Source organism: Chelonia mydas, chromosome 7 (genome assembly GCF_015237465.2).
Source record: "Chelonia mydas isolate rCheMyd1 chromosome 7, rCheMyd1.pri.v2, whole genome shotgun sequence".
NCBI classification, from domain to species: domain Eukaryota; kingdom Metazoa; phylum Chordata; order Testudines; family Cheloniidae; genus Chelonia; species Chelonia mydas.
In genome coordinates, this window is record NC_057853.1 from 64220992 (window position 1) to 64234247 (window position 13256).

Sequence of the window (13256 nt, forward strand, 5' to 3'; positions counted from 1 at the left end):
CAGACAGGATCAGTATAAGCAGCAACAAAGAAACCTTCTCCAAACTCTGCTACTATGTCAATGTACCTCAACAGTGACTTGGGAGAACTATTTCTACAGCAGAGGACAATTAAGTTTTCAGAGTCCATTCAAATCCATGGCCTCTCTGCTCAGGCAGCCAATTGTTGTAGTGACTGTGTGATGTGGACACTTATCCACTAGGTACAGCACTAATCCCACCAACTCTCTGAGGTGATCAAAATCTGCAGAGCCATCCAATGTCCTCAGTAACTGGGCATTTAAAAGTTACTCCATCCACTACATAAATATCAAGATAAATAAATTCCTAGCCATTTCATAACCACAGCACTCACCATTAATAAAACACTGTCAACAGAGTATATTTGTCACAGCAGACTCTGCAGGTTGAATCCTAGATGTGGATGTTTTGCTCAACATTCAAGACATTTTTAGTTTAACAATAGTCCACTACTGTAAATCAGAATTTGCAGACAAGGTCAAAATGGAAGAGTTAGATAATAAAAGTATGCCACAGGAATTGGCGCTTCAGTTTATCCCCATTTACAAGATTACAAATGTAATAAGTTATTTCTGCCTAGTTTCACCTTGCAATATACTTTTCTCCCTTTAATCAGGTTCACTGAAAAGTATTCTTTTCACTTTTACAGATTCTTCCACCAGACCATCTCAAACCTCAAGCATATGTTACTCCTTAACAGCTAAGTATTAAATAACCACATGGTAAGTAAGCATCATCTCCCTACTACAGATGAGCAAATGGAAAAGGAGGTTAAATGATTTGGTAACGTTACACAGGAAACAGTACTTCCAACTCTAAGGTACCAAAAATCATGAGATGGTTTTTAACTATACAACTTCGTGAACTTTTTGAGCCACATTTCAATTGCTACTCTAACCAGGAGGGCTAGAAATTTACTTATTAAAAAATGAAAGCCTAGATTTTTACTTAAGCACATGCCTCCCAGAGCTGGGCTATTTGAAAATAAATCAAGCATTCTAAGACTTGCAATGAAATGGCAAGAGTTAGCAACAGTGAGAGTCTTTGACAGAGACAGGATTAGGACCCAGACAAGCAAACTCATTTACTGACAATCTGTTGGCTTTAACTGTTCCTGAATACCTAACAGCTTTCAAAACAGGAATTGGAATGCTTCTGTATACAGGCATCCGAGCTGCAAATCCTAGGTGATCCAACTGGAGAATTAGTCTGAACTCAACAAGATGAAATTCAGTCTGAGAAATGCAAAGTACTTCACTTAGGAAGGAAAAAAAATCAAATGCACAACCACAAAACTGATGAATGAATAACTGATTTGGAGGTAATAATAATACCGTAAAGGATCTGGCTGCTACAGTGGATCATCAATTGAATATGAACCAACAATGTGATGCAGTTGTGACAAATGCTAATATCACTCTGGGGTGTATTAACAGGAACATTGTATGTCAGACATGGGAGGTAACTGTTCTACTCTATTCATCACTGGGGAGGCCTCAGTTGGATACTATGTCCAGTTTTAGGTGCCACACTTTAGGACAGACATGGACAAACTGGAGAGAGAGTCCAAAGGAGAGCAACAAAAATGATAAAAGGCTTAGAAAACCCGACCTTTGAGGAAAGGTTAAAAGAACTAGGCATATGTAGTTTTGAGAAAAGACAACTGGGGAGGGGGGAAGGGGGCAAGGAAGAAGAGAAGGGGGAGGAAGAGAACCTGATAACAGTCTTCAAAAATGTTAAGTACCATTATAAAGAGGACTGTGATGAACTGTTCCCCATGTCTACTGAAGGTAGGAGAAGTAGTAATGGGCATAATCAGCAGCAAGAACAATTGGGTTAGATATTAGGATAAACTTTCTAACTAGAAGGCTAATCATGCACTGGAATAGGCTTCCGAGGGAGACTGTAAGATCCCCATCACTGCAAGTTTTTAACATGTTGGACAAATCTGACAAGAATGGTCTAGGTTTACTTGGTCTAGCCTCAGTGCAGGAAGCTAGACTTGGTGACCTCTTGAGGTCCCTTCCAGACCTACATTTCTATGATTCTCAATTAAATGCTAGTTTTAACTATCATAACAAAGAAATGATGGTACAGAATGCAAAGTGAAGCACTGGAGAGAGATTTATTCCTTTTCAAGGGTCTTCCACATGCATGAGAAGGGAAAATGACGACCAAAGTTCCCAAGACCTTTCCAAGTGTCAATGGGAAATGATGCTAAGTTACTTCCAATTGCCATATTAGTACTTCTGAAACAAGCTGGAGTTTCAAGCTATTAGACTGCGTTAATAACCTTAGTGGTTAAGATGACTGATATGAGAGAGGAGAGAAAAAAGCGGTGTGCCGAAATAAAACCTTAGGTGACTAATTCTTGGAATTTAGTTAGCAGGAACCTTCTCATCACATCTGAGCTTTGTTTTCATCCAAAAATTAAAAAAGATGCAGTGGATTAAGGCAGGAGAAATCTTAATTATAATTTGCCAGACAGTAGTATATTGTCCCATTTGTTACTGTAAGATCTTGCACAAGTATCTTAAGTTAAATAGCACTAACATTAATGCTCATACAGTGCACACGCATGCTATAATTACCTCATTATACTTTTCATAACCTGTCTCAGTTAATGCCTTCAAGGATGAATGGAGGGGAAAAAAAAGAAACGTAAAAGGACAGAAGAAAAAGTAACAATGTTTGCAATTTACTGGTCGGAAAGAAATCTTTCAAAAAATTTAATGCTAAGATGATGTAGCTATACCTATACATCTTAGTTTGACTTCTGAAAGGAGCATTAAAATTTAGCGCAGTTATAAAATAAAGAAAATTAACTTTGAACTTTATGACGCTTTCAGATCAGAATTTATTTCTGGGAGCTGTGAAGAAATTGTTTACCAGCCCATGAAGTTAAGATTTGTATACACTTCTATTTGTATCCACAGTAGTCTACTGACTCAGCACTGGCATTTGGATAGCAAGTCATGTATATAAAGAACTGTTTACAAATCTTGTCACCTTCTGCTCTGGAGCATAGTGATCCATCATAAATAGCAAAGAGCCACTAGAGCCAGTCACTGAAATTCATAGTCTCATCACTGATAACCCAGAGGCCATTTCAAGCTGTATCAGTCCAGGTTAATTCTTCATTTTCTTAGGACTCATCTATATTGCCCTGCAGTTTGGTCCAAGGGGGTGTGAACAGCAGCACGCACCAAAGTGCTGTGCTGTCACTCCCCTTTGCGAATGTCGCAGGCTTGAACTAAAAGGTCTCTCTTCAGGATTATGTTAATATGAACTAAGAACCTTTTAGTTCATGGCTGCAGCATCCACATGGGGGGAGTGACAATGCAGTACTTCGGTGTGCACTGCTATATACACCTGAATAGTCCAAACTGCAGGGAAGTGTAGACATTAGCATTTGTCACCGAAGGATAAAACTCAAATTAGGAGACAGTGTATATCTACTCATCTCTCTCAATATTCAAGTTACCTAGTACTTTTGTAAAACTTGTACATTATATTTCGTGAAATCCTATTGCAAGCAGTCACACCATTTTTTTCGGAGTGTGGATAAGCCTCAGGAAACAGGCCCCAATATAGCAAAGCATGTACTTGAAGTGCTTTGTTGGATTGGGAACCATAAGAAAATGAGTGTTTACGAAGGGAGCAGGGAAAATGATAAAAGATAGTTACACAAAAGATGCATAAAAAAGGGAAGAGCTCTTGATATTAGTACTTTCACAGTTATATGTCAAATATCACATTATTCCTTAATACTCCTCAGAGATAGCTAATTACTAGAACTATTTTGCAGATAGTAAAAATGAGGTATAGAGCAACCAAGAGATTTGATGAAGGTGTCTCAGCAGGTCAATGGTTGGCCCCTGCTCAAACCAGTAGACTTTCTTTCCTTTATAAAGTTATTGTAGCAAACACAGATTTACACAAGACAACAAAGGAAGAAATTAATTATCCATACTGAAGTGCTAGTATTACCCCATTGTGAACGCAATAATCAGAAATATCTTAAAGACAGAGTAGTACCGTAGGTGTTGCTGCTAGTAGTGGATAAAACTTTCCTTTTGAAAAGCTCTGCATCAGTTTTTAAATAAAAGCTCTCTCAATGTGTTTAATATCCTTGATTTATGAGGGACGTGATATTTCATGATTATTAAGGTTAAAAAGTTACCTGTAGGAAACTGTCTTGACAGCAAAGGAATTCAACTTTCTTCATGATGGACTCAGCAGTTAACACCAATTCATTTTTACTAAGAGCTGGTTCATTTTGACATGGGTATACCGCCTTAAGCAACAACATAAAGAGTTATACTTCTACATATATAGAGACCACAGGGCCATTACATTAAACACTTTAGAGATTAGTTCTGTGTTCCACATGGACAACAGAGACCCTTAACACTTCACTGAATAGTGTCCCAAATATATGTACTTGGAAAATCAATCCATATGTTTTTGATTACACAAATCAAATCATCAGAGCCAGTCACTTAAGTCCAAATTGCCACTTCCACAGAAAACCTTTAGTCTTAGGCAAGATAAAATATGAACATTCTGAAAAGAGATGTTCAGCATGTTTAGCATTCAAGTGTTTCACAATACCATACTAGGCTTAGAGACAGCAAACCAGGCTCTCTTCCTGAGCTGAGAAATCCAGCAGAAGAATAATTTTCAAAACATTACTGTGTGCAATAAGGGCCCAGTCAATCATCCAATTAAATCAACAGTAGTCCAGCCACTGACTTCAATGGGCTGTGGGTCAGGCACGAACATCTTAAAAAACCCCAAATGATAAACTAGTCACTCAATTTCAAATAAATCCTTACATTAGAATGATGCTCCATGTTGTATCATGACACTTTTCTTCATGTCCCAAATAGTATTTCATGCCTCTGACAACTAGAGAGCCTAATTGTATTTCAAAACAGATGATTTCAGAAAAATCTTACCCTGATGTTGTCCAGGACTCGCTTGAATTCCAAAGGTTCATCTTTCCCTTCCATCGCAGCAGGATCTAAGCCATCTCCCCCATAAATGAACTGTATAATGTCACCAGTAGAACTTCTGACAGTGAGATCATATTGAGAGCAAAGATCTTCAAGAGATTTCACCAGCCGTCTCTGAAAAAAAGGAGGGGGAAGTAAAGACAACTGGTTTTTAGGAATATCCATGCATTTGAGTTACAAAAACCTATGGAATGTGGACTGAGAAAATAAAACTTTTTTATTCATACACCATCCATAAGATTTCATTTTATATTCCCCTGAGAGGACCAAAAAAAAAAAAAAAACACCAACCTCAGCAGCAATAAAAAATTCAAAGCAACATGAAGGTCTGCAAGCTTTCCTTCCTGCACCTCACATCATTTAATTTTGACTCGCGCACACACACACACAAATTTACCACCATTAGAACCTGATACAGCCCAATTTATCTGGATTTTAAAAATACAAACATGTTTTCAAGGAAATGCCTTTTCAATCACGTGGTTTCTCTAACCAGCTTTGCTTCCTGGTATTTTTTTTAAAAAAAAGCAAGAACACAGGAGACACATTACCACGTATACTGTCTTGTAGGGAGGAGAAGAAAAGAGCAGAGACAGTTAAAAATATCACCACTGAACATCAGCCTCTCAAGCTGACCTTTTAAAAAAAAAAAATAGTTTTCTAAATTTATGAGTTAGCTTTCAAGGTGTGTGGGGCACATGTTCAACCCACATAGCTGCGATTAGGCAGGACTGGACAAACAGGTCTCAAAGGAACATGTGTTTACTTCAATTTAGAAATAGTAACAAGGTCCTTGAAAACACAAATCTGCATTTTAAGCAAACAGCAGCAGACTAGGGACCGAGTGGCTAGGCTGCAGTTCTGCAGAAAAGGACCTAGGGGTTACAGTGGACGAGAAGCTGGATATGAGTCAACAGTGTGCCCTTGTTGCCAAGAAGGCTAACGGCATTTTGGGCTGTGTAAGTAGGAGCATTGCCAGCAGATCGAGGAATGTGATCGTTCCCCTCTATTCGACATTGCTGAAGCGTCATCTGGAGTACTGTGTCCAGTTTTGGGCCCCACACCACAAGGAGGATGTGGACAAATTGGAAAGAGTCCAGTGGAGGGCAACAAAAATGATTAAGGGGCTGGAGCTAATGACTTATGAGGAGAGGCTGAGGGAACTGGGTTTATTTAGTCTGCAGAAGAGAAGAAGGAGGGGGATTTGATAGCTGCTTTCAATTACCTGAAAGGGGGTTCCAAAGAGGATGGCTCTAGACTGTTCTCAGTGGTAGCAGATGACAGGACAAGGAGTAATGGTCTCAAGTTGCAGTGGGGGAGGTTTAGGTTGGATATTAGAAATAACTTTTTCACTAGGAGGGTGGTGAAGCACTGGAATGGGTTACCTAGGGAGGTGGTGGAATTTCCTTCCTTAGAGGTTTTTAAGGTCAGGCTTGACAAAGCCCTGGCTGGGATGATTTAGTTGGGGATTGGTCCTGCTTTGAGCAGGGGGTTGGACTGGAAGGGACCTCAGGAGGTCATCTAACCCTGATATTCTATGCTTCTAAGTTTAGAAAGCATTTTATCTTTATTTCTCTTGTAACCATTTCTAAATTTAATGCCTTACATTTGTACTGACTTAATCTCTTTTTGTAGTTTTACAATCAAGTGTTGTCTTGAAACTGTGGGTAATTCCCACAGTAATGGGTAATTCCATTTATGGTAGCAAACTGTTGTATACTGAGCCCCTGGAGGGGCAATGGACCTACTGTAGCTTGATTGTCCAGGAGAGGGCTGGACAGTGCAGAACACACTTAATCTGGGACTGGAAGTGTGTTGGGAGTCACACCGCAAGTAGTTACCAAGGCTGCTGGAAGCCAGAGTGTGGCTGGTTTGCTGCCAGGCTTCTGGGGTCAGAGTTGCTGGACTTGGGCTATGGCAAGACACAGACATTCAGAGGGTAACCTGCATGCTGTTTGTGAGTGGCCTAGGTGGGAGCTACAGCAGCAAAGCATTGTGAGGCACCCAAGGTTAGAGGGCCAGTGGTGACACAGCCCCTCACTGGTCTGGACTGCACCCCAGAATGTTAAAACCTCTAAATGGGGTCAGAGATTGCACCCAAATATATTAAATAAAGCCTCTACATAAGAATATCAATATGATATTAAGTATTTAAGTATGTGAATTTCAAGAGCACTCACATTGGGACTGCCCTCTGATTAAAATCAATGGGAAAATTCCTATTTACCTAAATAGAGCAAAAAGTTAGGCCAGCCTTAAGCTACTTTTGAATAAGATCACACCACCTTAAAATACGTTTTCATTCTTGAAGAAGGGGCAAAATTCTGCTTGCCTTACTTGAGTAGTCCCACGGAAGACCCTGAGATTGCTCACACAAGTAGGGCAAGCAGGTTTGCCCCAGGACAGTCCATGCTTACATTTGGGTAATGGAGACAACGTCCCTTTTGTTTTGATGGTTCAAACCAAGTGTTTAAAGTTTCACCGGTATCGTCTTTGTTTTTTACTGGAATGAAGGCTAAGTGACCAAAGCATCATCACAGGCGTGTGATTAAAAGACACTGTCAGCCTGATCCACTCAGATGCTCCACGCCCTCAGACCTTCATTAACTTCAAGAGAAATTGAAGGCACTTGCCACATTGCAGGAGGTGCTCAGCAAATCGGGACACTTATGAACAAGGATTGGTCACTGTACTCAGAAGATACAAAGACAGTTACACTCCTGTGTCACTTAATGAAAGCCCACTTTAGAAGATGAATGATTATACTTTCCAACATCCAGCACTAGATCGATGAGGTCTAACAGCATCTCACATTAAACGATATGACTGACAACCATAACCCTCTTGCAACAGCAAGATTGTTATACATCTTTATACTCCTGTTGAGCATTACCTGCATATATCCAGTTTCGGCTGTTTTTACAGCTGTATCCACTAGACCTTCCCGACCAGCCATCGTATGGAAGAAGAACTCAGTTGGAGTCAAGCCAGAATAGAAGCTATTGGCAACAAAACCTTTTGCAGCTGGGAGCTAGAGGGAAGGAAAAAAGTTCTAAAGATATACTACACATTCTATAAGTCTGCAATAGAAAAACATTTACATATAGAAAAACATTCAGTCTATGCACACTCTCCTGAGTTGCAACCTGGTTGGAGGACAATGAATACTCATTTTTGAGTGGGGAGGAGGAAGAATGACAGAGACATTACTTCTACTAGAATCTTCCAAACCTGGGCCTATGGAACATGGAGTACAGTACATGGTTGGAGCTTCTAAGTTCTTTTGAATAGCTTGTTTTGGCCATTGATGAGTGTCTGCTCAATAGACTTTAAACAAACTGCTCAAAGCCAATTTACAAGTTTATTAAGCCAACTGAGTAACTAGAGGATTGACTGAAACCTTCTCTATACTATTCCTAATCCCGTCACTAGCATCCAACTGAAAAGTCATTCCCATGTTCGGTGAAGCAGAACAGTGGATGGAGAGGGTAAAAGGTACTGATCCTTAAAGCAGGCTACTTTGTACCATCATTTAACTAGTAACAGACAAGATGGACAAGGTTGGGGAATTAAAGTTAGGACATTTTCTCTTGGTAAAGTTCATGGAATTTATATCATCATGTGTATTTCTCCCATAAACAAAAATTACCTGGAGCATTTTCTTAATAAAAAGGGAAGTGCAGGTTCAGGCTACTGAACAGCAGCAAGCAACTTTCTCCATTAGTTCAGAAATTGCAGCGTAGTCCTGGCAGGTAGTGATTGAGAATTACCACTAGACACGTCTTCAGTGACATGAATGACATGATCTGGTGAGCTTAGGGCGGTGTTTGAGGGTGGCTGTATTGACACTTTTTTTACTAGGAAATTAATACCTTTTTTTTTTTTTAAAACAGATAGGACTGTATTAACATGGAGACAGTTCTAGTCTTTTGACCCTGGAAACTTGTCCCTGCACAACAGAATTGAGAAACATTGATATAAAGTTAGCAATACTATTTGTCATGCTGTATCTGTTCTATAGAGAATTTCAGACTCCAGAGTGACCCAACGGATATATTTTACAAGCACTAAAATTCTTGAAATCCATCATAAAAACAAAACCGGCAGCACAGCACCCATGAGACACCTTAGTGCAGTGAATGAGTATTCAAAAGAAAGGAAAAAAGGCAAAGATTAAGAGAATCTTATTGTTTGTAAGCTATATAAGAACTATGAATGTATCCTCAGTGTTATCTTAATGTTATTTCAACAAATATTAATTTAACATATTAAAGTATTGTTTAAATAAAGGAAGGGACTATTTGGCAGAAAAGGGCAACCAGAAGTTAAAAGTTTAGCTGTTAAGGTTCAGGCTAATGAAGATTCCTAAAAACAAATGAAGGCAAAGAGAATCAGCTCCTTGTCCCTACTTCCTCATTCAAAATGTTGTACTTGAACTTTATGGTGTTACCCTGATCCTTAGAGGTGGTCCTTCCATTAGTGAAGGACCTAGTAGTGACTCATCTGAACTTATTCCCAGTTCATGGATTGATTTCATTAAATCCTGTTGAGTGCAAGGCTACTGACCTTACAGTGCTTCTCGAAGTGAGGCAGAGACCTATTTTCAAATCCATCAGGCACGCGTGACCCACTGATAGCCTGCTGTCCTACACAGGCAATCATCTGGGATATGTTAATGAAGGAACCTGGAGAAACAGGAGACATTAAAATTAGTAATCCTCTGTGAAGGATGCTTGTTCAAACTGGAGATGAATGGTGCACCACTTACTAAGTCATAAAAAAATTAGTCAATTAATTAAACTCTTCAGTTATTTCTCCTATTTAGCCAAACTTACATTCACACGATACGATACGAATTAAAATTAAGTAAATCATCCCTACAAGGAACTCCCCCTCTGTCAATCAATGAATCTAGTTTTCTGTGGATCATGGATCTTTTTGACATTCTTATTTGATTACAGACCTTAAGTTAACTTGTTTGGTATTTTTATTATATTATCTACAGCACATAATCCATGTCTGTTAATGCTATTTGTTATTATTTCATTGCTCAATATCTCTTTTGCTGTTGATAGATGTAGTATCAACTGCTTTAAAAACCCATCTTGAATTTAGAATCTTTAATTTCTCTACAGACATAGCATCATTTGATTAACTCCTTCTGAAAACAAGCAGAACAACACAGACTTGCTATAGCTTTCACTTCAGGATCCCAAAGTGTTTTACAAATATTAAAAAAATCTTCACCTCTGTGAAGTATTACCCCTATCCAGTACAGATGGGGAAATGTAAGCAGAGAGTGCAATTGACTTGCCCAAGGTCACACAGGAAATTAATGGCAAAGATCAGACAACCTCCAAACAAAAAAAGAAAAACAATTATTCAGTTGATCTTGTAGAAGTAGAGACCAGGAACACAGAACATGACATGGAATGACTTGACAATGGAAGTGGAAAGCCTTCCCAATTATTACTTTTTCTGACATACTTATATTTTTGCTGGGTTATTTGACCTTGGGGTAATTAACATGTCTTTATTTGTGTATTTCTACCAGATTCCCCAGGACACCTGGAGTGCTGGATGGATGCTCTTATTGTAGAGCAATAAACAGCTAAATAAATAAAACAAAGTGTGATTATTTACAAGTTAATTTAAAAAGAAGCTTTACCCTCTCAAAAGGAATTGATAGCCATCATACATGCTATGAACCCAGTGCTTACACAACTGCATGTTTTACACAAAACAGACTACATAATGATTAGCACAAAGGCAGAACAAGTAATTAAGAGCAAATGATGTAGGCAGCAACTTCACACAATTCCAAAACTTGACTAATCTTACCTTTAGAACCACAGAGAGCCATGATAAGGGGACTGTTACTCTTATCTAGTTCTCTGAGACAGGCACTGCCAGCATGGTCTCTGATCACAGAGAGTTCTTTAAGGATTAAGGCCTAGAATCAGAGAGTTTAGATATTTAGTATTAGTAACAGATAATATGCACACAGCAATATACTAAGGCTAGCCACCAAAAACCTTCAGTAATATGAAGTCTAAAATAGCATCAGGAAGGCCAACAAGAACACAGTTAAGAGTAAAAAGAAAATCTGCTTTTTGAAATGCACGAGAATCTTCGTGAAATGAACTACAGAATGGGAGACCCACTATAGACTGGCAAATTGTCAAGACAGTAAGCAAATGTATTTAAAAGATATTGCACCACAAAATGTACTTTGTTCATGTGTCAAGTCTATTTATGTATGTTCTATAAATGTATTTGGTGCAAGCATTAGATGTAGTAACAAGAGATCTTACTACTACTCTCTACTTTGAGAAGTATGGCGAAACTACTGCTTTTTGTGACCAGCATCAGACTTGATGACTACCAAAGTGAGATCTTATTTTAGTTTTATAGATCTTAAGAAAAACAGTGATTGAGCATTTCTAGAAATATACTAGATAAGAGGATAAAGGCTTGAAACTGTTAAAGAGATGATGTCTACACGACTATCCAGGTGCTTCATGTTAGGCACATATTTAAGTACAATGATTCATTCCCCATAGTTTTCAGACACAGTCATATTTAGAATCCACTGCATATTTTACAATCTTTTAATCAAATATCACTGATAACTACCTTGTAATAGGCTAGTATTTGACTTATTTTTAGCAGTTCTGTCTGTAAGTAAGGCTGGCTTTGGCCTAGTTTGCAGCTTGCCTGACATGAGCGAAATGTTGCTTTGAATGATCTTGTCATCAAGTAAACTTGTTTCCAACAGCTATATAGGACAGAGGATGACATTTTTAAAACAGGATGTGCTTAAATTGAAGAATAATGTATCTATAAATTCTGTTGTCAAAAGCAGTTAGAAAAATGGACTGGAAGGTCGCAAAAAACCCCTATGCAGAGAAACAGGTCAAAGTGACCTGGCCAAAATGTGCACAATAGTGCACAAGCAACCAGAGAAGAGACCACCACAAAAATGACAGCAGAAAGTTACATGCCAATGAAAGTTCACACGAGTATTGTATGAGTTACATAAGATACTTAACATTCATGACACAACGGTGATTGGAAAATAAGTAATGAATATGTAATATGGATGTGTAATAAAATGTGATAGGTTGTAAAGGGCAGTCAGAGCTTCATAGAAAAAATCCACTATGACACCCTAAGCCCCAGGAGAAGGTAACTATCCATGGCATTTTTCTGTATGTCTGCTGTTTTGTACTTGAATAGTATTTGTAACAGCAAGGTATGCTTTTAGTTAAAATAAAGATTTAATTTAATAAACCTGAGTGTCTTGGCCTGAGTGCATGGCACTCATATTCAACATGTGAAGCACCGCTCACCTCTAATGTCTCTTCTGCAGTACAGCCAGGCTGCTGCTGCAGCTTACCAGTGTTCAAAGCTTCAATGTACTCATCACATTTCTTATAGCCATCATTCAGAAGTTCATATTTAGCCTTTAGCAGCCCCTGTCCAGGAGTTACATCACCAATCCCAATTGAGAACCCACGGTTAGCTACAGTAAAATAACAAAAAATATATTGACATATAAAGAAGTTCAGTTCAGTGAGTTCTATTCAGGTAACTACCACAGAATTTCTTTCCATTATATGGCATTTGCAAATGCATCTCTTAAATTCAAGACAAAGCTGTGAACAGATGCACTTTTCTCCATTTCCATCAATTTTGTATCTTATTGATTTTTCCTTGTCTAAATAGACTACATTTTTAATAGAAACATTCCTGGATTTAGGTTACATTTTTACATTAAAATATCATTCTACAACAAAAGGCACCTCCCAGGTTACTTACAGAGGTAAACAGGAGCAAGTCTGGCTAGCCGTGACATAGCATCCGCAGCCTCTACCTGCCCCCAGTCTCTCAGCAGAATGTAAAAGATATTGTTCTTGGATCCAGATCCTAAGGTTCCTTTGTCCATACTGCCACTCATCAACTGGCTATTCTGGATTGTAACATCTGGAGGCACAAACAAAAATACTGAAAGCATGATACCCGAAGAGACCAAGAGCTTAACTTAAACTCTATTAAATTACTAATAACCTAACAGTGCGGGCTGTCAAAACAAAAAAGCCCCAAAACACACACGTTATGCCTGTAGAAGCGGAACACTGAATAAAGAGGAGGCAGTGAAAGTGTCTCCAAAACAATCCTCTCCCACAACTCCATTTCCCAAACACTTTTAAGTCTAT

At 38.6% G+C, this 13256-nt stretch overlaps 1 protein-coding gene across 2 annotated transcripts in view; it reads right to left on the reverse strand.

The window, feature by feature from the left end:
- The window catches only part of POLR3A (RNA polymerase III subunit A), a 50929-nt gene that overhangs the window by 14670 nt on the left and 23003 nt on the right, over positions 1 to 13256 (reverse strand). Inside the window, exons 15-21 of one of the 2 annotated variants that reach the window (XM_007067264.4) lie at positions 12859 to 13023; positions 12390 to 12562; positions 10879 to 10990; positions 9604 to 9722; positions 7931 to 8068; positions 4981 to 5151; positions 4203 to 4316 (exon numbers count right to left, since the gene is read on the reverse strand). In XM_007067264.4, the coding sequence (XP_007067326.1) occupies positions 4203 to 4316; positions 4981 to 5151; positions 7931 to 8068; positions 9604 to 9722; positions 10879 to 10990; positions 12390 to 12562; positions 12859 to 13023 (992 nt within the window). The remainder of the gene's footprint in view (positions 1 to 4202; positions 4317 to 4980; positions 5152 to 7930; positions 8069 to 9603; positions 9723 to 10878; positions 10991 to 12389; positions 12563 to 12858; positions 13024 to 13256) is intronic. The other variant, XM_037903945.2, reaches the window with a different exon arrangement.